Raw genomic sequence first — 25,886 nt, 5'->3', positions numbered from 1 at the left:
ATCATGGTTTTGGTGCGTAAAACCCTAAAATTTAATTTTTAATCCAGCCATGCCATGACACGTAGTGGGACTTTCCTGAATGTTCACTTCAGCTTCCTTCAAAAGCTGAAGTTTCCAGTTAACACTCTACATCTACAACACTCTTCCTTGGCCTCTGAACGTGCAATCTTGGATTGATATTTACACCAGTTCACTTTATTAGTGCTTCTGCCTTTATGCTGTTTATGATAGGCTAAACTTTTCTTTCAATTTGGAAGCAGTCATGTTTACATAAGCTTTCAGAGTGGCACTGCTTGTAACAAAGCTCCCAATATATTAAGGATTTAGTTTGGTTATGTATGTTTGAAGTACATTTCACTTTTGCAAGAGTGTTCAGCTTGATGCCTCACTGGGACGATGGGAATCCTCTTAATGCACGCAAGTAATATGTGACGTGAAAATAATTCTGATTGGAGGCACACCATTCCTTTCATTGCGTCTCCTTCAACTGGCTTAGCTAGCCAAAGCACACTGAAAATGATATAGTAATTGAAAGTGATTGTACGTGAATAAAACACCTGGGTTTAATAAGAGTGATGTGTGGAATGTTCCTTGACACCATACGAGAATCGCAGAACTATATTTTTATACCCCTAACTCTTCTCAGTATAAGCTCATTGTTCATATTCATGGTTGCGAAGTCTTGCCATCCTTTCTTTCTTCCAGTGGTAGGAGATTCACCTGATCTATGTCCAGTTAAGTTTTGCAGAATGTCAACCCATCAAAATTGAATGTTTATGAAATAAGAGTTTCACTGTAATATAAACAGACATTGAAATAAACATACTCTCATCACTGGCAACATGGATGCATTATTGTGTAGTTATGTATAAGGATACAAGTACTATGTGTGAGTGTTTCTTCTTTGTATTGTAAGTACCTTGTTTAGATAATTCCATTGGTCATCTTGGAGGAGCTACTTGAATTCTCCAGTGAGTGCTCAGATATCACAAATCCAAATGTACCAAAGGAAGACAAAACGCTCCACACGCAGATAGCATATGATGTCAATTTAGTTTAATCATTCTGAAAGTTTCAGTTGAATTTATGCCTCAAAGGCAGAGCATTGTGTCATGGTGATTTTACCTGAAACAACCAACGGAAAACACAAAATTAGTTCGAAATTGACCAATAGCAAATAAGTTATTTATACAATGGAGAAAAAAAAATCTGCTCCAGATCAACCAGTGAAATTCACCTCTAATGTCTTGGCACATCTCGTGATGCTTGTCCATCATCAATGCACTGCACTCACCAGTGAGTAATCTAACTCCTGCAGATTTCAATTTGGCCCTGCTGCGTTGCTGTATTCCTGCAATAGTGGTAACCTTCTACTGTACTGTTAAAATACTTCTGTGCAAGTTTCACAAGTGCCAAACCCAGGCTACACACTCACTAGCAACAGTCAAATCCAAAAAGGCCAGTCATAGAGGCTGCACTTAAATGTTATGGACATGTGTGTCCTGTGCATGCACCATTCCTCCCAAAGGAGGGTTATTTTTTATTTGCATTCTTTCAACTCTCTATCTCCAGGACCAAAGTATATGCACAGTGGGTACAACTTGCATGGCACGGGCCTGCAAAATGGCACTTGCGACTCTTTTGCCTTGTTTGCCATTCACAATGAGCAGCGAACCCACTAGAACCTGCACTCCAAATAATCTGGCCTAAAATGCATGTACTTCTTTTGCAGGCCATCCTGAATAAAATTCTAATAAAAGGACTTCATTATATTACTATGGTTACATTGTGTTGCTGTGAAATAGGTATTTAACAACATTATAAGGGGCAACGTTAATATAACTTTAAAAATAATACTTTGTAAGCTGTGTGAATGGAGAAAAGCATAATTATCAGAAATTTCAAAGCATTTGTTTATTTGTGCTTAAATATGGCAAGGATATTCTGGTTTAATATGGTCAAGCTTACTTAGACTAGGTTTACAATGATTACTTGAAGAAAGTATAGCATGTATTGTTACTAGCTGACATCTTTACATACAAAAAAGTATTCAGATGCAATTAATGTACATGTTGGAATATATGTGAAGCAAAGCATTAGTTAATCGATAATTAAAATGTTATACAGCTAAATGTAATGCATACAATTGTGTTCATTTTCATCCTATGCAACATGTAACCTCATGCAATGTTTATGTTTATCCACCACATAGGTCACAACTGTATTGTCATGCAATTTTTATGTTACGCACTACACTGTTCACAATCTATGCTGAAATGCAAGCACCAAATCATGCGGATGCACAGTGCGAGACGTTGATGCAGTGATGTCACGAGGATAAAGGCGATAAATGCATGATGCTTATGGATGATACGTAACTAAATATATTTAAAAGTGTCACAATGGCACATACCCAACGGCTCAAGAATGAGCACAACTATAAGAAATGCACTGTTCCATTGATAGGTCTGTGTGCTTCAGAGATACCCATGAGCCAACATTGTATGTACAAGTTTTATGTTGTGATTGATTATTTTATTATGTAGGAACAGAGGTGTGCTCACTGACGCTACTTTGTCAGTTAAAATTCCATGTTATATATGCCAGAGCATCCAATGGCACAAACCCAGTTGCCCAAGAATAGGGTAGCTCAAATATAAGAAAACTAAGAAAATCAAAGAAGCCGACGTATATCATGCACTATTCCATTCTGTGTCTGTGTGCTTTAGAGACACCTATCAGCTGGCATTATACTTACAGGTATTATGTTGTGATTTATGTTTTTGATTATGCAGAACAGAGGTGCACTCAATCGCACTGCTTTGTCAGTCAGCATGCAGTGCTATATGAGCTGGTTTGCTGGAACCAGCTCGCGTGCCCATTAGGAGAGAAACTAAAGACTAACCGATGATGCACGCCAAATTACAGGGCGTTAAGCAGAGAAAGCTTTACTTCAAAAGTACTCTCGAGCCAACAATGCTTTCCTTAGTGCTTTCTAGATGCTTGAATGGTACGCAACAAAAATTTAGTAGCCACTGTAGGTTCACAGCACATTTATGTGTTATGCTCATTAATGCCCATCCTACCACTGAATGTTAGTGTACACACAATGCACATCACATCATGTAATATTTCACGCAAGGCAGCTCTAAGGCCCCAGTGGTGGCACATCAGCGTGCTGCGCTTCCATATATGTTATATCTTGTACTGCAATTAAACACATACTTTAGTCTATGATCCACACTTCATACAGAGCAACAGGTTCATGCATGCTGCACACAGCTCTATCACTCAATGCTTGTGGGTCCTGGATAGAATTCACAAAGTGATCTACTGTGATCATAGGATATTATCAGAGATGAGCGAAGTTCACACTTTGCTTTTTGTTATGCACTAGAAACCCACTAATATTCATTCTGTGCATGCTCATTTTCCCAGCTGCAATGTCACTGCATGATTTCAGCAGTGTGTTCATGTATTAGCCATAGGTTTTCTGCTTAGTAAGTTCTATTTCTGCAGTCCCATTAAAAACATGTTAGAGGGGTTCTACTGCATTTTTAGTATTGGCGTGTTTAACTATTTTAAAGTCCGCTTGGAATTCTGCAGTGGATTGACTATGCCAGGTAAAATTGACATTGTGCATAAAGAAAATGTGATGGTGTCTATGTGAGCCATGGGTCACTTCAGTAGCATGTCAAGAGGGAACTAACTGGACTGATACCTTCTCCGCCAAGAGGTGTTTTACCCTGTATAAAAAAAAAAAAAAAAAAAAAAAAAAAAAAAAAAACACCTTGTAGGTACATCACATTCACGTGGTCCTTTTCTTTAAAAGAGCAGGTGCATTGCAGCCACCTCCCTGTCATAATAGATCTATGCTAATATGAGCCTGTGATTTTAGCAGTACAAAATTATTTATTAGGGAAGATGTATCATCTCTAAACTCGGAGAATTCTTACGCTGCATATATCTCTACACTTCGCACAGTTAATTTCAACTGTAGCTTTCAGTTTATATTCAAATAATCAAATTATTATGGAATTGCTCCAAGGTCATTTTTACACCGCCAAATATGAAATAAATATCAATTTCCAACCAGAAACTAACAAAGGCCTTGAGTCACTCCCTTGCTGCCATAAACAACACATCTTTGTACAACACATCAAGGATAGACTAGGGAAGTAGTGACCGGTTGGCCATTGATCACCAGATTTAACAGTGAACAATGGTGTTCATAATTTCATCCACCAACTCTGAAATACCACATACACGTGCACATTCTGCACGTGGCTTTCCTTGTCTTGCTTGCGCAACTCTTTGCTCTGCTTATTTTGCAAAGATGATTATACCAAATACTAATGTCCTGATGAAGCCAAGTCGCCTTGTCAAAATGTTGGCTTGAACAACATACTACATACATACCCCTACATACTCTCAATCTGACCGAGTGTATGACACGGGCATACTGCCTATGCTGGACGAGTTGAAATAGCTCCAACAAGAGGCAAAATCTAACCATCTGGAGCTATATCCAGACAGAGACAGGCATTTCTGTGTGATCAAAGCTACATTATCACACAGCATCCAGACACAGAATAGCAAAAGCCCCCATGGGACAAGTTAGACCAGGTTAATGTCGATCCAATACATAGAAACATGTGGGCAGACACGCAACCGGCAAGATGGCAAAATATATCATAACACCTCAGGGACAACATCAATGACCGGATGCTATACACAGCTGCCTCTCCAACTAATTATATGGATTCCACACAAGGATGGCAATTGACTGTATGCCAATATCATGGAGCCTACACTTCAACATCACATCACAACATCAAGCAAAACTTACAGCTGTCATGGAGGCCACCACCGTGACAAACCCACACAAACGAAATCTGCCCACTGTACGAGATAACCAGGCTGTATGCAGGGCACTCACAGCTGGAAACATTCTCACTGCACTACACTCAGCACTAACACCACGCCTGAATGCACACCCTAATATTAGAGTATGGATTCAATGGATTTTGAGTCACGTGGGGAACAGAGGAGATGAAGTGGCACATGCCACATCCTGTGCTAACCTCTTGGGCCTGCTCTGTGTTGGCTGGACTTGTCGAACCTGAATGCACTCGTGTGGGTGGAAAGTCATAAAAAACTAGACAAATTACTCGCCAACTGCATGAAGTATTCACAATCAGACAGACACATAAAGCAAGGAGAGGCAATACTATGGAGGTTTGTGCGACACGTACTTCCTTCTGTCCCTGCACTTCAAGCACTATACATACAGAGTTTGTCTGGCAAACCTGCTTGCATGACATGTGGTGGCTTCCCAGGCAATTCTCACATTCTATGGCACTGTCTGGGGAGCTGTTCCGCTATCCAAGTGAGCCTCCATGGTCAAACTCTGCCCCCAACTACGTACAAGCCATGACCAAGCTGATCACACACATCAATTTGGAGGAGGGCAAGTAGAACAAAGCAAGTTAACTTGGACTGGGGTTTTTTAAACAGTTTACTCTCTCTCTCTCTCACTATAAACCAGTGATCTATTTCAACACCAAGTACAGTAGGCTTCCGTTAATTTGACTCCGGCTTGTTTAGGGCACATTAGGTGTTAACTCTTTCCTCATCCCTCTTTTATTCCCCCCGTAAGTGGGGTAGCCAACTAGACAAAGTCTAGTTACCGGCCACATTTCCTGTTCTATTTCTTTCTGTCAGCTTAGATTGCAAGTTTTGAAAACAGTGGGCACTATAGTACATGAGGTTAAAACAGTAGTTTGCTAATTACTGTCAATCAATTGCTTAGCTGCATGACGTGCAAATTGAAGCAGCAAGACAGTTTGCAGAAATTTGGAAGTCGGTCGCACTGCAAAGCTGCCTTCAAAGCAAAAATTCTCGTCCACAGATCCACTTTTACATTTCTTTTCATAATTAATATTGAAAGGGGAATGCCCAATATTTGACCTTCAACAGATCCATCTTTCAACTTTGATCAAAGGTTAATCACTGTCTGTTAAGCAGGCTATGGGAAGGTCTTCCTTTAGTGGGAAATGGATCGAGCAGCCATATTGTTCTGGAGAATAGGTGCGGAAAAGTTAGACCTGCCAGAAAACCAAGTTTAAAAAAATATATAAAGTAAAAAATGTAACAAAATTTGAATTTAGCCACATGAGCATATAAAAAATTTTGCCCTTGACTGTTGAGCATTTTGCCTTTGATCTATAAAAGTAGTCTGCAGATAAGAGTTCTTGCTGGAAGTGAAGCTTTGCAGGGCAGCTTAAATATATACCGAGTTTTGCAACTCGTCCATTGTGCTTCGGCTAGTTTTTGTTCTTGCTGCGCCGTGTGGTGACATAAGCAGAGGCATGAACTTTCAGTAACAAAGAATGAGCAAGAGACCAAGTATGCAATCCCATGATCCCACCTGTGTGCCACGTGCAGTGGTCTCATGTACAGGCCATACAATTAGATGGCTGCTTGCAGATGGCTGACTTGAGGTGCCATGCTACGTACATCACATTTCTGGTCATGTTTTTATTCTTTTCTCTTATTGGAAAGGAGACTTAGTCGCCATACAATGGTGACGACTACTCCTTGGGGCAGTGAGGAAGAAAAATATTGAAAGAAATGTCGCAAATTCAGTAAATAAAGCATGAGTGTAATGAGAGTAAATGAGGTCCCTATGTAATCCAAGATCTACAGAAGCAGTCATGAAGAGAGCAGAAAAGGAGAGGTTGTCAAAGATGTACAGGAACACATATGGATGATTTCTTTTCAGATTCAAGTTTATTGTTTCATTAGTGGAACATATATACAGTAGATATCGAAGTTACAGAATTGAAAGAAATTGGCATGTTTTCAGATGTACTTAAGCAAAAAATCTCCAGTTCTTGTATGCACTATACACCATGCAGGTCTTTCAGAAAATTGATTAGATGCACACCAAGGTGCCGAAGCAATTTAACTAACTTTAGACTGTTTACAAATTAATGAACATACAAATTTTAAAGAATAAGCTAAGCAGATTTGAATTGAATCATGGGGTTTTACGTGCCAAAACCACCATCTGATTATGAGGCACGCTGTGGTGGGGGACTTCGGAATAATTTAGACCGCCTGGGGTTCTTTAACGTGCACATAAATCGAAGTACACAGGTGTTTTCAGCATTTTGCCCCCATCGAAATTCGGCCGCCGCGGCCGGTATTTGATCCCACGACCTCGTGCTTAGCAGCCCAACACTATAACCACTAAGCAACCACGGCAGGTAAAGCACATTTCAAAGCACCATGCAGCTAGCATATTTTTGCATATTGACACATTTATACATAAGTTCATGGGGGAATACTGGCAACAAGAGCATTCTTGTTGCTGGTATTCAAACAAAGCTCTGGACCTTCCAAAGCACACTGCAAGAAGTCCGTTTATTGTAAACCATATATATGTTGTTTTTAATCTCTAAAATCTTGTTAGATGGCATGGCTCTAAATGTGGTCAGGTCACTCATGAAAGATTTAGCTTTGATCTTTCACATGAAGTCATCCTTATTGATTATTTATTTTATTTTTTGTTCCCTACTTTCTCATGGAAAGGCCTTCTTTTCTTATTGGTTGCAAAGGTGAGACAATTGTCCATACATTCTGCAAAGCTAAATCTTCCTCTTCTTTTTTTTTTATCACAACTAAATCAATCGTGAAGTCAACTGACCAGTTTTAGTGCAGAGAGAGAGAGAGAGAGAGAGAGAGAGAGAGAGATAAACGAAGAGGGAAAGGTAGGGAGGTTAACCAAGGACGTGCCCGGTTGGCTACCCTACACTTGGGGAGGGGGAAAGGGGAAAAATAGATAAGGAGAATTACCATGCATGGAGTGCAGAATTACCATGGGTGCTGTGGGAAGCAGTTTAAATTATGGGGTTTTACGTGCCAAAACCACCATATGATTACGAGGCATGCCGTAGTGGGGGACTCTAGATTAATTTGGACCACCTGGGGTTCTTTAACATGCACCTAAATCCAGGTACATGGGTGTTTTTGGCATTTCGCCCCCATCGAAATGCGGCCGCCGTGTGGGAAGCAGTTGGATATAGTTTTGGTTGTTGCACCATTATTGAAAAGGCATACCCAATGCGTGACAGTTTGGACACTTGTTCAACAGAATGTGTGTCCTTATTGTTGTCCAATGTGCTGAGAGCACTTTTGAATGGGAAGAGAGGAGAGATCGGGTACAAGCGTTGACTAGCAACCATAATGTTCATTCGTACAATAAAAGGCTACTAACAAAGCTGCAAGAAACCACCCATGTGAAATTACCAGCCAGAGCATCACTCATCCATCACTTGCCATTAGTGCTCGTCCTGTCTACTTCCAGTCTTCGTCCGTGTCCCTTCGTGCTATACACCAAAAAATATGTTACCGTACCAACTCGCCCAACTTTCCATCCTTTTGCAGAGCATCACTGTTGCCCCGTACGTTCATAAAGTGTCCCACAATTTGAAAACGATTGTGCAGAAGGCAGACGTGAGGCTTCCATGCAGCGCTCCCAATAAGTTATCCAGGCTTTGCAGGAAGGCCAACCAAGACAGCAAAAGAATGAAACCCTGTAACAAGAAGCACCCCGTCCCTATGTCACAAGCACCAAGGAACTGTCATTTACAAAATGTCTTTATTATGTGGCCACTGCTCTAAAGACCAAACAGGCTGTTCTGTTAATGATAGGCTACAGGAACATGGAAACTCGCCAAAGGGTGTGCCTTGTAGCCACTTGTTTAGCCATGTGCATGTTTGTATAAATGCTTTCCAGACGTTGACAGATGCATTATCTTGAGAAGAAATCGGAAACAAAGAACATGTGAGATTTTTTAGGCATTCGCTATCCACAAGTTGGGCTATACCTGCATCAGTGAACCCTCTGTGTCTGCTCAGGAAAGAGTTGTCATATCTTGATTGGGAATTATAAACACATGCCCTTATGCACTTGGTGATGACTGCATGCATATAAGTAGCCTTTCACTTGCAGTGGAAAAGACACATGAATAAGTAAGGAAATGGCCAGACAGAACATTCTTTCCTGTCCAGTCTTTTCCTTGCTTTCACATCTTTTCCACTGCAAGAAGCATGAACCAGCTAGCCCAGCAACAAGTAGTAATAAGTTTTTCACTATAATACAAATAAACATTATGATTGCTAGTCAGCATCTGTCTCTGTCGTCTCCTTTTGTCTCGTTAAAAAGCACTGGTTCATTGCCTAATTAAGTGTTGCTCAGCTGTACCATGGCTACAGCCTTACAAAACATTATGCAGCCCAGTTGAGATGATGTTGCACTGACATGTGACTCTTAAAGCCATTTTCTTCTTTGCAATATAAGCCATACTTGCACTTAAATCCTCTCTCTACTTGAAATGCTCTCCTGGATCCATAATATTGAACTGTAGCTGCGAATCCCTACAGGCATAATTGCAGCATACAAACTGCTTTTAAAATTTTTTTTTGGAAGAAGGGTACAATATAAAGTCATTAGCTATACATACAGAACTCTCGCTCTTCTTGCGGTGCCTGCTTGAGTGGAATGCAGAATCTAGCAAATTGTAGCTTTTGCCAAAGGATTATTTTCGTTTTATTTTGGCAGACCTGGCATAGAATGCTTCTGCAAGCTGATTTTGTTGTGTTGTGACCAATGAATCTCTAAACGGAGACATCTTTGAGTCTGTAGTTCAATAGACTAAATGCTTATTGGGGCTTAGTTTATGCAGTGGTGTCTTCTCCATTCTGCCAGCCTTTCTGTACCCAATCCGTCATCCTCCTATATTGCCCCCTTCTCCTACATCCCATGGCTTAAGTGGGAGGGGATAAAAAGAAAGTAAGGAATAATAATCATAATAATAATAATAATAAAAAAAAACTGAACCTCAGTGCCTTTCAAACATAAATATATAGACCTTTTTCATGAGGGCACCACCATCACAGGAAAGTGGTGCCATGTATAGTATTCGGCTGGACTTTGCTGACATACTGGACTCTGTGGCCAGCTGCAGCAGTGCTTGCCTGTCCGTGGAGATGTGCACCACATCTGCACAATGGCATTTTTGCATGTGTGGTGGTTGTGTTGTTATTAACTAAGCTGTATAGCAATGCATCAGGCAAGATTTATCTTGAAAGAGGTTGCCCTAGGGAAGTACAAGGAAGCCAGGACGTCAACCCCCCAATGTTTCCTCCTGCCCCCCCCCATCCTACTATCATTGATGGAGTGCCCACCTGCACCCCCAATAAAAATGGAGAATCATGCTCTGGCCATCTTCAACAGAAAAATTGCCACCCTGTATCTTGAAAGTATGATCATTTAGCAAGTATCCACTCTGCAGTGCAAATTTCTTCCTGTAGGTGTAAAGCAGTGTATGTCACATTATGATAGCATGCAGTATGGATTACATGTTTGCTGTTAATGCATCACCTGACTAGTTTAGAGCATTACAGGGAAAACAATTTAATGGAAGCTAGAGAGATTTGCATGGCTTAAGAATGCTGACTACACATTCATAATGTGGATGCGTCTCCACTCCCCAAAATAAGAGAAAACAGATTAAAAGCCAATTGCAGTTTGACTCGATACATTCCACTAGGATATTTCTGAGTGTGTGTATGTGTGTGAGGGGAGGGGGGGGGGGGGGGCAGAACACAGCTCTCCATTTTTGTTGGGGGAGCCCGCCGCCCTATATGAAGTCACTCCTACAGGCAATGAAGATGTCGAACTGATTCTGGAATATGCAATGTGGCCGCGTGCATAAGTGATGTGATACAGGTTCTCCTATACATTGCACACTAGGCACATATTGTGAACAAATCACTTGTTTGTGTCAGTTATCAAGAACAAGAATACACAAAAGAAAAACATGACATAGTGCTGTGTTGTGTCCCCTTCTGTCTGTCTTGTGCACTGCAATAGAAGTGATGTATCGCTAACCAGATCAGATGTTTATTCTGGGAACATTAAGAGCTGGTGAATCACTTGCATCTCATCAGCAAGGTTTGAGTCTACATGCTGTTTTCTTCTACGTGGCCCCTCGCGCTTTGTCATAACTTTGTCTCAAATGCAAAGCTGAACCATTTGTAGATAATCTGCATTAAATTGAATAAGTCCGTGCAAACCTGCCTGGCAAACAGGTGTAAAGTGTGCCATGTGCTGTTTGGACGTATGGGCTTTGAAAAGCCATGTGACTGAAAATAGGCGTCTTTTCCACAGTACTATGGCACATCTTTGAAATGATGTAACTCTGCCAAGCCTTCACATTTAGTGAAGGTTGTAATTTGGCCTTGTTGGCATGTCAATACGAAAGCATTTAACATAACGGAACTTGCACACATTGGGTGTGCTGTTCCAGCTCTGTGCCAATGTGAAAGTTTCGCTACATTGCACACTTTTGTGATTGCATTTAGTCTTAATAATGAGTGATGTGATGCCGTCACAATAATGCACTTGCTTTCACTCAGTATCTGAAAAAATGGCAGTGAAGCATATTGTTATTGAAGTTGCATGAAAATCTGCACATGCATTAGTTAAAATGTAGCTCTCTAAATCTGCACTTCAAGCGTGCGATTTTCTTTTTATTTTAGACTGAATTATCAGGCGTCAACACATGTGAAGACCACATCGCTCTTTCATCACACATTCCAGCGATGGGAGGAAAGTGGCGACATTTTCCTCCTCCATGCAAAAGGCATATGTCAAAGGACCCGCATCAGCCTTGGATAAGGTTTGGTGATCTCACTCAACCTCATGAGGTTCAGAAGCCTCACCTAAAATTTCAGCAAGAGCAACATCTCCTCCAACTTAATTATCTCAACCCCAATTAGTGAGTTTGAGTTCAGGATTCAATGTTGAATGTGCTTAGTGTTTAGTGCACTGAACCTGTGTAAACAGGTCTTGAAGACTGTGATATGGGTGCCTCAAAAGCATGGTAAAGTAGCAAATTAAATTTTTTACAAAAATACGTGGTTGGTAGGTTTCAGCAGCAAAACGTGCTATGTTAGGGTTTATTATGGCCTCAAGTAAGCTATATACCTGTACCTAAAGTGCCTGCTTTTTTTTTACTATTTGTGAAATCCTCGTGCACCAGCTTCCAGCAGCTTATTTCAGTTCTAGCAGGTGCCTGCTGCAGTCCAGTCTATATAGTCCAGTTGGATATTGCAACAGCAGTGGGGCTATTTGTGGAAAGGTGTACAACCAAGTGGGTGAAGGCAGGCATGGAGCAGTGGGACTGTGGGAAGTTGGGGCCAGGAAGTGCTCAGTTTGCAGAATACAAAAAATAGAACATATGCTGCGTGAGGCCAGCAGAACAAGAGGCCTGCATGTGGCTTAACAAAGGTGAAAGTTCTACTAGCGCGAGAAGGAATTTACTGAAATGTAGAAAAATAAAATATGCAAGAAAAAGTGCAGCAGTTGTGCATTCGAACTACAGATACCAAAAGAAGTGAAAGTCTCTACAGCAAAAGGCAGAACTGGGGAGGCATGGTGGTAATGGGCAAAAGCAAGACAGCCAAAGGGGCAAGGAGCCAAGTGACAGGGTGAGATAATTTTATGACGGGGCAGAAGCCACAGAAAAGGGTTGTTTTATGTACAGCGTGCACTTTCTGCCACTTTCAGTGAATTACTGTTGGAGCAAAGAGTACCTACTTTTCATACTATGCACGATTGCAGTTTTTTAAAATTCCTTCTTAAGTGATGGTGCAAATATTTCTGCCTAGCCTGCACCTGAGCAGCTTTAAGGTGCGTTCAGATAAGGACAGTCACAGGGTGGTTGCGTCTATTTTCTAATTTTTACAAACTTATGACATAGCAAAATCCCTCCATACATCAGAACTGAGCTTATTGTTTCATTGCATGTCTTTGCATGAATAAATCTTAACTGAGACAAGATGGAAAATGTGGCTTATTACATAGGTCCAGAATTTAAGAAATTGAAATATTGTGTGCTTTCTTACTCTTTGTACTTACACAACTTTGTAAATGGAAATACAGACAGTTGCTTGCACGAGCCCACAACATAAATGAAAAATGATGAAATTTGCTTTTCAACAGGATGCTAAAAAATTGGTCTTTTTTTTTGCAATTTTCTTGTGTATTATAACAAAGTCCCTCTATTCATGAATGAACAACCAAGAATGTTCAACGAAGTGAGGCTGATTTGTTTAGTTGGTATTTCCATATTAGTGGAAGAGCGTATACTGGGAACCAGTAAAACACGATGACAGCAGACAAGGACAAAAGCCCCGACAGGCCTAGGATGGACACAAAAAATTCTTCCAACACATTTGATAATGTACATCAACAAGGGCTTGTAAGATAAGGAAAAGAATCCCACCTCCTGCGAGGCATGCCCGTGTGCAGTACTTTTTGCGCTTTTTTCATTTGTCTATAAAGTACAGAGAACAAAATGAAAAAGGGATCGTCAAACCCATTTATAGTATTTGTTGTTTTTGGTAATTTGGTTTATTTTGAATGTATAATAACGCCTCAAAATTTGTGATCAGCTCTTTTTGCCATTAGGTGTTCATGCGAGTGATTTCGCTTGTTTAAATAGAACGACTAGTAAAAAGGAGAGCATTGCGTGTATTAATAATTTGTCAGTGTTACAAGAAAAATCCCTAACTTTGGGCCGCCAGACAACAAAACCCCCCTATTTTTTCTACCAGACAACCATACCCCCAATTTCTCCCCAGTTTTCATCTTTAAATAGAACACAGGATTCCCCCCCCCCCCCCCTCCCCCTTAAAAAAAACATGAAATCTAAAAATGAAGAACCCGATGTATAAGCTGCTGTAGTTGGTGCCTCGTGCTCTCTCTAAGCATTGCACCGTGCAAATGTCAGGTTTAATTATGGCTTCCATTTCTTACTTCCATGAACTGAGAAGCAACCTGCAGTGTTCAAGAAGAAATGAAAAAAGCGTGACTAGCTATACTTGTGGTGGCTCAGCAGGTATGACGTTCTCCTGCTTATCACAAAGTTGCATGTTGAATTCCCTGCCACAGTGGCCGTATTCCAATGGAAGCAAATGCAAAGACACTCCTGTACTTGACTTAGGTGCACGTTAATGATTGGCAGGTGGTAAATAATAATTGAGAACTGCTGAATCTGTAATAGCTTCTGTGTTGCTTTGAGACAACAAAAGCATTCTATTAACCAAAGAATCCACCATAAAAATGAATACACTTTTCTTCTGAAATGATGTATTCTGCTTGCTTTGTGTATGCCTTAGCATGATGCAAATGAAATGAAGCGTTAAAGCATGAAAAGAGAGCGGTTGGGGTTTGACGAGGTCCTGAAAAAGCAGCAAACATTATCTGTCTCATGTGCACTCTCATGCCACAGCTGCGTCATGTTTTGTGATGGCTGCGACTTGATGCATTCATTAAGCAACCAGATTATAGATTAAAGGAAGTCTCAAATTATCATCATCATCATCAGCCTATATTTATGTCCACTGCAGGACGAAGGCCTCTCCCTGCGATCTCCAATTACCCCTGTCTTGCGCTAGCGTATTCCAACTTGCGCCTGCGAATTTCCTAACCTCATCATCCCACCTGACTTTCTGCCGTCCTCGACTGCGCTTCTCTTCTCTTGGTATCCATTCTGTAACCCTAATGGTCCACCGGTTATCCATCCTACGCATTACATGGCCTGCCCAGCTCCATTTCTTCCGCTTAATGTCAACTAGAATATCGTCTACCCCCGTTTGTTCTCTGATCCACACCGCTCTCTTCCTGTCTCTTAACGTTACTCCTAAGATTTTTCGTTCCATTGCTCTTTGTGCGGTCCTTAACTTGTTCTCGAGCTTCTTTGTTAACCTCCAAGTTTCTGCCCCGTATGTTAGCACCGGTAGAATGCAATGATTGTACACTTTTCTTTTCAACGACAGTGGTAAGCTCCCAGTCAGGATTTGGCAGTGCCTGCCGTATGCACTCCAACCTAATTTTATTCTTCTGTAAATTTCTTTCTCATGATCAGGGTCCCCTGTGAGTAATTGACCTAGATAAACATATTCCTTTACAGATTCTAGAGGCTGACTGGCGATCCTGAATTCTTGTTCCCTTGCCAGGCTATTGAACATTATTTTTGTCTTCTGCATATTCATCTTCAACCCAATTCTTGCACTTTCTCGATGAAGGTCCTCAATCATTTGTTGTAATTCCTCTCCATTGTTGCTCAATAGAACAATGTCATCTGCAAACCGAAGATTGCTGAGATATTCACCATCGATCCTCACTCCTAATCCTTCCCAGTCTAAGAGCTTGAATACTTCTTCTAAGCATGCAGTGAATAGCATTGGAGAAATTGTGTCTCCTTGCCTGACCCCTTTCTTGATGGGTATCTTTCTACTTTTCTTGTGGAGAACCAAGGTAGCTGTGGAATCATTGTAGATATTTGCCAAGATATTCACGTATGCCTCCTCCACTCCTTGATTACGCAATGCCTCTATGACTGCTGATATCTCTACTGAATCGAATGCCTTTTCATAATCTATGAAAGCCATATAGAGAGGTTGATTGTACTCCGCAGATTTCTCGATTACCTGATTGATGGCATGGATATGGTCCATCGTAGAATATCCCTTCCTGAAGCCAGCCTGTTCTCTTGGTTGACTGAAGTTTAATTTTATTTAATTTATTTTTATATTTAATTTTTATTACTGTACTCTTGCTCCGTCATTACAACCACCTCAAAAAAAGCAGACATCTTAAGTTCTCTTTCAAGATCAAGAGAGTGGACTTGATGCTAGACTTATTGATATGGCATGTTTCAGGACTTATATGCGAGCTTGGTTATAGTGAATATCACAGGACATCACGGAAGGGAACCTCCCTATTTGCATTAAGCTAACGTTCACAAGTCTGACTTGCAATCATTTGACTGCTGCAAATTGGGAGGTTCCTTTGCGAGTTGCAGGTTGCACTCATCACCAAATGCCAACTATTATAGCTTTCTGAGATGCACATGCTATCCCACAGGAGCTTTGCGGCGTTTTAAGATTTAGATGCTGTGGTGGAGCACTCAGGAAGGACAGCCCTCCGCTTCTCCTGCTGCCCTCTCCCTCTGTGGCAGGATATGATGGCGGTCACCTTCCACGCCCGCACTCTTGCTGCTGGAGACAACCCACAGTGTTGTAGGCGTTACCGAAAAAAAAAAGTAACAAAATATGTTACGTCCAAATAAAAAGAATGTATTATCACCCTCAGTTACTAGCAAATTAAGGTAATGCATTACTGTTACCAAAAGAAAGTAATGGACATTACTTTCTCATTAGTCCATTCTCAGAAATTTTAGACAGTGGGTCTTAGCAGAAGTTTTGTACCAGAAAAACTGCAAGTGCTCATGTGAAGGTGCTTGATAGTCAGCCTCACTCGCTCAGGATTAACCAGAAACGCAGTCTCGCAGTCGCACATAGAATAAAACAAAATTTAATTTGAAAGCAAAGTTCATTAACAGTGCCTAAATTATTAGACAAACAACTTTCTATGAATTACTACCTGCTGTTGAACTTAAGCAATAGTTGCATATCAGAGTTGGCATCGGACAGCTTGCCTCACTTTTAAATACAACCGCGTGCACAATAGGCACTCAAGAGATGTACTGGATGTTTACTTAGTACATTTTTTATTAATGCATCCTCGGTAATGCCGCTACTTATAACGCGTTACCGCCAACTCTGCGCACATATGACAAATTGGCTTGTATGTATAGCGATCTATACTGCCACTAGAGGTGTGCTGGTTAACGGCTCCATTCCCTTCGAAGTTACATAATGGAAAAACAAATGCTACCTAAATATCCTCATTGCAAACAATATACGCCTTCAAGCATATCATTCTTTTAAAAAGCCCAGTGAGCTTTATAGAAATATTTGGCTATTCCCTCACATTGACAATCATCGTCTATGGTTTCTGCCCCCCAATTTCTTTTTCTTCAGATTTTTTCATTTAAAGGGGCATGCACCGTATCACAAATTTCAATTAGTTATAGGCCATGCAACCTTAAGGGGCCACCCAAGTTAAGTGACTGTGCAGACTCAAAATAATAGTGCAGTAACTTTCCATAAGCTAAGAATTGCTTTGGCAATAGAATTGAACTATGAAATGACAGCTGGTGTTAGCCCTCTCTATTCCAAGAAGCTTGCCCAGATGCTGCTATGTCATGACTGACCGTGTTTTGCCTTTGTAATTTGGTGTACAGTAGACTTTAGTGAATTCGATCGTTACCAAAAATCCTGGCTGGCACCCATGCATTTCTATAGGCCCAAACTTTTGTTATTTCGATCATAAAATTGCTATTTGCCAGATAATTCGAACTTCAGTCAGCATGCATGCGCCAGACTCCCATGGTGCCATTTTTTCCCCCAAGGAAAATTGGTCCGCTAATTGCCTGTGCAATGCAATCGAATATGAAAGCAAAACCACATCTACAGCGTTTGTATGCTTTACCACATAACACAACTGTACTGCAGCAAAGTGGAGCTTAAGAAACCGGCTACCACTGTGCAACACGTATTAGACCCTAGCCCATTTTTCTTGCTAAAAAATCAGGTGCACATTAGATTTCTACATTGTTTAGGAGCTTTAATATCATTGTGATGTTAGTTTTCTGCTTTGAACACATAGAAAGCGGGTGCACGTTCGATTCGAGCAAATGAAACGGCAGCAAGTTTTGTCGTATTTTCTGCATCTCATTGAATTCGACCTGCCGGATAATTCGATCAAGTTTGTCAGTCCTTCAGGGTCGAATTAACCCTCTATGGGGTGGCATTATCATCTGGTTATATACTGCATTCTACCCAGCCTCCGAGACACGCAGGCTGGTACCTTTTTAACTAACGTGTAGAGCGGCCGTTTGGCAATCTAGCTTTTTTTCAGTGTTGCTAGTTCAGGATCTTTTCTCCAGGGAGCAGTGCCTGCAAATTCTCCATCAAGGTAGTAGCACGGGCGCTCATCATCTTTCTTTAAAGTTTTCTTTTGCGAACACTTCTTATGCCTAAACATTAAAATTGTGTACAAAAGGAGCAATAAAAGACTGACCCATGGTCATCATTTAGAAATGTACACGTCTCCTTATACAGGTGAAGCCTTCGAATTCATGACCATATCTTAACATGGTGCGATAGTGTGCAACTTTCAGCCTTCTCTTGCCAGAGGTCGAAAGTTTACTTTTGTGTTTCTAGCTGACTCACAGCTATAGGCATTCTGTAAAGTTATACGTGAAGGCAGCAATTAGAAATACATGCAACAACCTTTGTTTAAAAAGGTAGCTTTTCACGAAAATGAGCCACTCACATTTATGTTCGTGACCACTTAGTAACATATGACACGTTAGCGGTTTTAGGATTTGGCCTTTTTCCTCAAATGTCCTGATTTGGCTATCTCCTCTTAATCAACGGAGTCCAATGTGTTCAGGTTTGCCAGGTCCAAAAAGTGAAAAATAGCCAAGAAATCATGAAAAGTAGCCAAAAATGTGGCCAGGCTGCCGCCATCATGGAGGAAGAAAAATATAGGAGGGAGCATTCCATCACGCAGTCAGCCTTGGCAAGCGAACGCTTCGTGAAGCCAGCAGTGGTGGCCCAACACGTGACCTCTTGCGTCGAGATCACAGAGAGATTTGCAGAGACGTTTGGTTACCGGTAGTTTTTATTCAGTACGCACTCGGCCGGCAACTGCTCGCACGCAGGAAGGAAACAGATTGTTCCTTGTTTTGTTTATTTCACGAGTTTCAAATGGACATTGAAAAACAAAAATCAACCGGGAGTACTAAAACCTACCGCGCTCTCCGACGTATCCTCTGTGCTGCGACGTTTTTATTGCGTGTCGGGCCACCACAGTCAGCGACAATCGCGTTGCGGTATGCTCCCTCCTATATTTTCCTTCCTCCATGGCCAATCACTTAAGAAAACACTGCTGTAGCCGATTATGAACTCCTTCTGGAGCTGTTATGTTTAGTGCCCTTCAACATTTAAAATACGACTTTGGGGCTCAATTTAAACCTGGTAAATGTGCAATTTAAATTTAATCCTTGTGTAAATGATTAAGTAAACGCATATAGTTGTCTCTGAACTCGAGCACCAGCGAATATGTCGTTTGCACAGTTCTGGCTCTTTTTATAGTCATTCGTCAATGTAACCCTGTGCCATATCTCAACTTTGCAAGGGGATATCATATACTAGTCAGGATTTGATATTAAGTGCTCTAGTAGTTTTTATCGTCATTAATCGATGTGTTCAAACATGTGTTTACTCAAATTCATCACTGAATTGTAATAAAACTTGTTTCAACCCAATAATTTTCTGAGCAATCAACTACAAATGGAGACATTCCATGAAATGAGCCAGAAGGTGTTCCTGTTAAAAGAACTTCAACGGTTGCATCCTCCCTTCCAAATACACATGGCGAGGATGGTCGTTGCACATCGTGCATGTCATAAGAGTTCGCACAAAGTACAGCGAATTATGCCATTTATTTGTAATATTTTGTCTGTAGTCCAAGAAAAATCTTGCTTGTAAAAGTAGCCAACCCGAAAATTTTCCCGCCACGAGCCTTCAAAAGTAGCCAAAACTGGCAACATTGAACGTGTTTAATACGTTGAGCATTATCTGGGAACTTACCTTGATTTTGCGTGCCAACCCCAAAGATAATGCAGCTATATCTGGGGTTAGCATCCAACACAGACCAGTACTATTACGAGTGCCACTTCAAGGACCAGTTCGAAACTCTGTAGAGTCTGCAAACTAAATGAATAAATAATTCCCCCCCCCCCCCCCATCATACTCCACCCATAAAACCCACAGCATCTCTCGTAACGCATAGTGCCAAAAATAAGCACCTCCAAAAACAAACGCATTCTTCAATGGCAACATAGATTGGCTCATAATTTGTTAGTTGAATGCTGGAGCTGGCTATAAACAGCTACTGGCACTTATCAGTGCATACCCAACGAGTTACGAGCATAGATTTGCACTACATTACGGCATGATGCTACCAAATGGTAACATACCAATTTCCTGTTTATTTCTGGACTAAACAAATGCATTCTTGCACAATGGTTTGCAACTGGTTTAGTAACCACAGTGAGCCACTAATTTTTCCCCCAGTTATTTGCTGATATATGGCACAAGAAAGTGTAAACAAGTCGAGTGTGTGCAACTCTTAAAATTAAACTATGGGGTTTTACGTGCCAAAACCACGAACTGATTATGAGGCACACCATAGTGGGGCACTCCGGAAATTTGGACCACCTGGGGTTCTTTAATGTGCATCTAAGTACACAGGTGTTTTTGCATTTCGCCCCCATCGAAATGTGGCTGCCGTGATACTGTATGCAACTCTAGTACCAGGCTTGAGCTTAATGCAAGACAATGCAGTAAGCTCAAGCTAGCGAAGACATGATGGCACATGAGACCACCAAGCCACAGCTGCAATTGATTTTGTAAGTTGCAAATGCACAGAGAACTTAGAAGAAGTGAGCCGAAAGATGAAAGCCTGGAGCAGCAACTGCATTTTTTTATTCCCCACAGGATAATACCATGCTGCCCTTAACGGTTGGACTTGGCCACACGCTCGAGCTCGTCTTTCTTCTTGATCGCGTAGCTGTTTGACGAGCCCTGCAAAATAAAGGTCAGGTGAGCAAATGAAAAATTTATGCATCAGTATTCTTGCAGCTCATAGATGTGTTGCTATAGACAGCCCCACACCCAATAAGAGTGCCGGAGCAAGTCATTGCTGACATTTACTTCAGGGTTTTGTTGGAGGCCGCCAGGTTACAGAACAGTACAATTTTCAGATGCTCTATAGCAACACAAAGGAGAAAACCACATTATGCAAATATCTAGCATTATGACAATGCCACTTATCCTAAAGGCAATACCAAAGAGGAGCATAAGTTAACTGTATGAGTAAATCACATTTCCAGGATGCCAAAAAGCTCACTCTTGCGATAAGTGGAAGGGACTTGGAACGCCAGAAAACACAAACGAAAAATGAGTGGGGGGACCCCCTATTGAAGGTCCTGTACCAGCTGTTCATGATGTCACGGATTTAGTTAGCATTCCCTTCAGTTTAGGCAATTGTTCACGGATAGATTACATTGATCTAAACAAACCGAGGACTCAACCTAAGAATAAATGATGCAATGGCATGAAAACCTAGAAATACTTATGAGTTTTTTCAGTGTTAAAACTGGCCCAATACAAAAAAATACTTGAAAACCATGATGTCATATTGATGTACCGGTGCTGTTGCGAGGACAAAGCATTAAAAAAAAAAAAAAAAAAAGGAGGGAAGTTCATTGTTTTCTCTTCCAGTACTCAACATTTGTGCACCAAAAGAATGAAAACAAGCTTCAACATACTGCACCCCGTCTGAACCGATTTGCTGTATCTCTAAGAAATAGCAATGGGGCAGTGCAACATTTTAAGTTGTAGAATGCCTTGACATCACACTAACAATATCCTGCAAGTTTTCAAATGCATCTAGCATCAAAAAGATATAAAGAGCAAAAAACACGCTTCTTCATACAATTTTACAGCAGGTTGCAAGACTCTTGCAATGAAAGCAAACTTGATATGCCGACTCCTCTTTAGCAGAAAAATATGAAAAAAAAAAAGGACACAACACACACATTGTGTCATTTCACACAAATGCTAAGCTCATAAATAGCGAGCTGCCATTACACTATAATGCTGTCTACGATGTGTGCAACCTTTGCTTCTAAACCACTACTCCAAAAACACAATTATGCGCTCGTAAATCAAAGACAATTTGTTCAAGCACCGCCTGCATTTTGTAATGCTCCATGTTTTTTTTTCTTACACACAGCACCAAGAGGATAATCCCAGTGATAATGGCAGCATACTGGCATTCAAGCCAATGACGAAATAATAATTGTTAAAAGTTACAGGCATTCGATGAACAAGTTAGTGGTCACTGCGTTTTCTTGCTAGCTTCACTACCCTCCCCTCTGGCGCTCTCACCAACTCCATGCAGTGCAGCAAGAGCAACAGGTCGCATCAACAGACAAGAAAGACTCTTCCATAGTTCGCCCTAATGGACCTCTGCGCTAGACTCCCTTCGCAGAACACACAGGCAGCTTTCTCCATGTTAGTGCTATTCTCTACCGAATAAGTTTTTACCCTGGTGAGATCACCCTGCTGGTGCCATGACATGCAAAATGACCAGAAAAGCCCGTGAAGAGGAGCACGGGATTGTTTTTTGAAGTTGTGGCTTTCCCGTGGCACATAGCCCTGCCATTCTCACAAAAGATGAACGTCCCAATACACTGCACATGATGTGCATATTTATTTAAATTATGAAAAAAAAAAAAAAAAACAGAGGTGGTTTAGGGCTCTTTAAACGCATTTGTGCTGGCGCTACACATCCCTTTTAAGCAATTAAATAAATGCTGCAATTATAGAGTGAAGCTCCTACATCAACAAACACCTTTCTAACAGATGCCACTGACACAAAGGGAAAAGGCGCCCCAGTTCAGCAATGTGCAAGTCAAGGTTATGCACGCCGACAAATGTGAAGATAGTTCGCAGAAGAAACAGGTACTTTGAAAACTTTGCCAACCCTATTTTATTGGCATTTAGATGCAAGAAATTCGGGCACCTACTGTCATTCTGCACCCATGTGGCATATGCATATTTCAGCGTTAAGTGACTCACCTTGGCTGCATTGATGAGCTCATCAGCCAAGCACTCTGCAATGGTTTTGATGTTGCGGAAAGCACTCTCACGGGCACCTGTGCACAGCAGCCAGATGGCCTGGTTCACCCGGCGCAGCGGCGACACATCCACGGCCTGACGACGCACTGTGCCAGCACGCCCAATGCGCGTAGAGTCCTCACGTGGTCCACTGTTGATGATAGCGTTCACCACCACCTGCAAAGGGTTCTGTACCAACAAACACAGAATCACACATTACCCACTTGTCCACACACCGACAGATTTGCAGCTGACACTTTCATCACTCAATGCAACAAAGTGCCTTCTACTCCTCCATGTGCCAATTTGAGGACACATTAAGCTTACAAGCAACAAGAAGCGTAACTGACATCACAGCTGTTTCATTACAAGCTATCCTTATCCAGCATGCTGATGTTACTCGCATAACAGACTTGAATAAAAATGTACAACCTAGTTATTTTTAACCTGACTTGAACAATAGCCAAGAGCACCACATGTAAAAACATGCACAAATAGATACACAAGTAGTTCTCTTAGCCATATTTGGCAAGTCTAGCCCAAGTGGCATCAGTAAAGCTTCTCTGCTGCGATTTCTAATGAGGCAGACGCAACACGAGGCACAACAGAGAAGCTGCAGTGATGTGTTTTATGGAAAAGAAATAGGTCATGGATGGCTGCATTAGCAATGAAATTTTGTCACTGAAAAGGAACTGGCAATCAGCGACAATATTTCATTGCCATCAAGAAGAAAATTTTGCTCATTAGTTGCATGCGCAGTTTGCCAACAGGACTTTGCAGACTATATGACCCTCTCCGGTAACCCCATGCACCTGTAAAGCCATTATTTGTTACAAATATGACATTTGACTTGGAAGTGGGACTACGAGTAATGATGCCAGACCTCTCCAGTAAGAAGGTGTATGATCTCGAAGGAGTGCTTGACAATCTTCACTGAAAGCAGCTTCTTGCCATTGTTGCGGCCGTGCATCATCATGGAGTTGGTCAGACGCTCCACAATGGGGCACTGGGCCTTGCGGAACCTCTTGGATGCATAACGTCCAGAGGAGTGGGGCAAGTACTTGGCATGTTTCTCCTTCACTGCAATGTAGTCCTGCACAAAAACAGCAAATGCAGAAGCTGTCATTTGTTTCACTTTACTAAGTGGAATGCAGAGAATACGAGCCCTACCAGGCCTTAACACTAAATTCAAAGGCTAACCTCAACTGAACATGATTATGGAGGCTAATCTTGAGCTAGTCAGCAATGCAGTGTAGAACCAGCAGATGAAATGCAAACGACTGCAAGAACGACAGACATTTCTCGTATTTGCCGTTCTCGTCTTGTTTCATTCAACACACTCTTGCTTGCTTAACATGTGCCGTTATGTCCACTTACGCACGACAGTTTGTAGAGAGTACAATTATGCCGACTAGCACTCCTTTTAATGCGTGACACGAGTATCTGCAGGCCTACGTTAACTGGTTACAATACGCAAGTTGCATATTGCAATTGCTTACGGCAGCTGGGGGCGAGTGTGAGTAGTCGGGGCGCAAGCGAAGAGCATTGCATAGGTCGGCAAAATGAAACTCACAGAATTTATTTTTTGCTTAGAGCTCACTCAGCATAATTCTGCTCAGCCGGGCTCACTCTAGACTCGCAGCCCTAGGATCCACTCGAGCTCGCTCACTCGGATCCGTCCGCATTCTAGCCAACATATAAAAAATTCGAAATTTAAGGAATGTGCACAAATTCCCGAGTCACGTTGGAAACACGTCAAACGGCGCTTAATAAAAGCATACACAATGTGTACAGAGCGACAATAACTGGTGATCACAACAGTTCTCCCTTGCACAAGGCCTCGTTAACAAAATACAGCACAAGCAGAGGGTGGTAGACTTGATCATACGCAGACAGCACTTACAGTGAGACCGATATCGCTGACTTGCACATCGCTTGAGCTCCAACGTCCAAAAAGTTTTGTTTCCAGTTGCTCCGTAGGAACAACTGTCACCGTAGTAGGCGCAGGATCATCCCAGCAGTCCGTCATTTTGAGCTGTGAAAGAATGCCCAATATTACCCAGACGCCGGCACGGACAACGTGGTCACCCACATGCCAATGGCAGGTGCCAGTCGCCAAGCACAATTGCCACCAACTTAAAAAGTAGCTAGTTTTCTCTTGCTAAATAACTGCAAAAACGTTAGGAGAAAATGCAACAACAGTAAATACATGGAGCGAAGCGACGATCATATGTTAGAGTACTCGAATACAACCTTGTTGAACACGTTTTGAACCAAGACACTGTTAGGCTTAAGCAGCTCAAGAAACCGGTCATGTACTTTTAAAAACACCAAAAGGCCATAACATCTCAACGTTGCACTGCTGAACACCTCATATAACATTCATAAATGCTCACTTAATCCAATTTTCAATTAAATTTGGGCAGAACTCTCTATTATCGTAAAAAATATATCACGCACCTAACACACTCACCGCTCGTGGCAGCTAGAAGAATAGGAAAAGGCTGGATCAGTGCGGACCTAGCGTCAAGTCGAGAACTTCCGGTAAAACCTTGCTCGCCCCCTGGCGACAAAAATATGTTTTCAGTTTTTCGCTGTGCGCGGCTAATGCACGGATCTTCCCGTTTAAAATACTTTTCGACACCTGTGGACATTGCCTCTAGTGTACGCACAGCGTACAGAAAGGCTACGATAACTTTCTATAAACAGAAAGAGGGCCACTTCTATGGAATTCATTTATTTTTTATGTGCTACATACAGGTTTAATTGTAACAGCTTTTTACTGCTCGGCGTGTGCGAAGAAATCTGCGAAGTTGAAGACACATATATTTTCTATTTTATAAAGTGCATTTTGCTCTGAGTTATTTCTAACGACTGCTTAGGCTTGCATTTCACATTTACGTCATAGGTAGCTGTATAAGCCCACGGCAACGATATGAGCAATATGAAACCTGCTACAGGAAATCGCGCCGAAGCTGGCACAGTCATCGTCTTTGCAGAACGGTACTGCTGTGCGCAGTGACTGCCGCTTTGTTTGTTCGTCATGATAAGGTGCAAAACAATGTTGCAGAAATTAATGTTATTTTCTTGGTTCAAGTTGTGGAGTATAATTTGTGTGCTGCTCACTATGGGGCAAATGACTATCACAG

General features: G+C 41.5%; 1 protein-coding gene across 2 annotated transcripts in view; it reads right to left on the bottom strand.

Annotated features, from left to right (window-relative positions):
• Nucleotides 1–20,484: 20,484 nt before the first annotated feature.
• The window catches only part of LOC119436347 (uncharacterized), a 60,773-nt gene continuing 55,371 nt past the window's right edge, over nucleotides 20,485–25,886 (bottom strand). Inside the window, exons 1-5 of one of the 2 annotated variants that reach the window (XM_037703166.2) lie at nucleotides 25,198–25,258; nucleotides 24,641–24,772; nucleotides 23,621–23,830; nucleotides 22,699–22,926; nucleotides 20,485–20,637 (exon numbers count right to left, since the gene is read on the bottom strand). In XM_037703166.2, coding sequence (XP_037559094.1) covers nucleotides 20,569–20,637; nucleotides 22,699–22,926; nucleotides 23,621–23,830; nucleotides 24,641–24,766 — 633 coding nt within the window. In that variant the 5' untranslated portion in view covers nucleotides 24,767–24,772; nucleotides 25,198–25,258 and the 3' untranslated portion in view covers nucleotides 20,485–20,568. Of the gene's footprint in view, nucleotides 20,638–22,698; nucleotides 22,927–23,620; nucleotides 23,831–24,640; nucleotides 24,773–25,197; nucleotides 25,259–25,886 lie in introns of those variants that run through there. The other variant, XM_049657146.1, reaches the window with a different exon arrangement.

This window comes from Dermacentor silvarum, chromosome 1 (genome assembly GCF_013339745.2).
Source record: "Dermacentor silvarum isolate Dsil-2018 chromosome 1, BIME_Dsil_1.4, whole genome shotgun sequence".
NCBI classification, from domain to species: domain Eukaryota; kingdom Metazoa; phylum Arthropoda; class Arachnida; order Ixodida; family Ixodidae; genus Dermacentor; species Dermacentor silvarum.
Note: the sequence above shows the minus strand (reverse complement) of the source record. Positions and strands in the feature narration are given on the sequence as shown.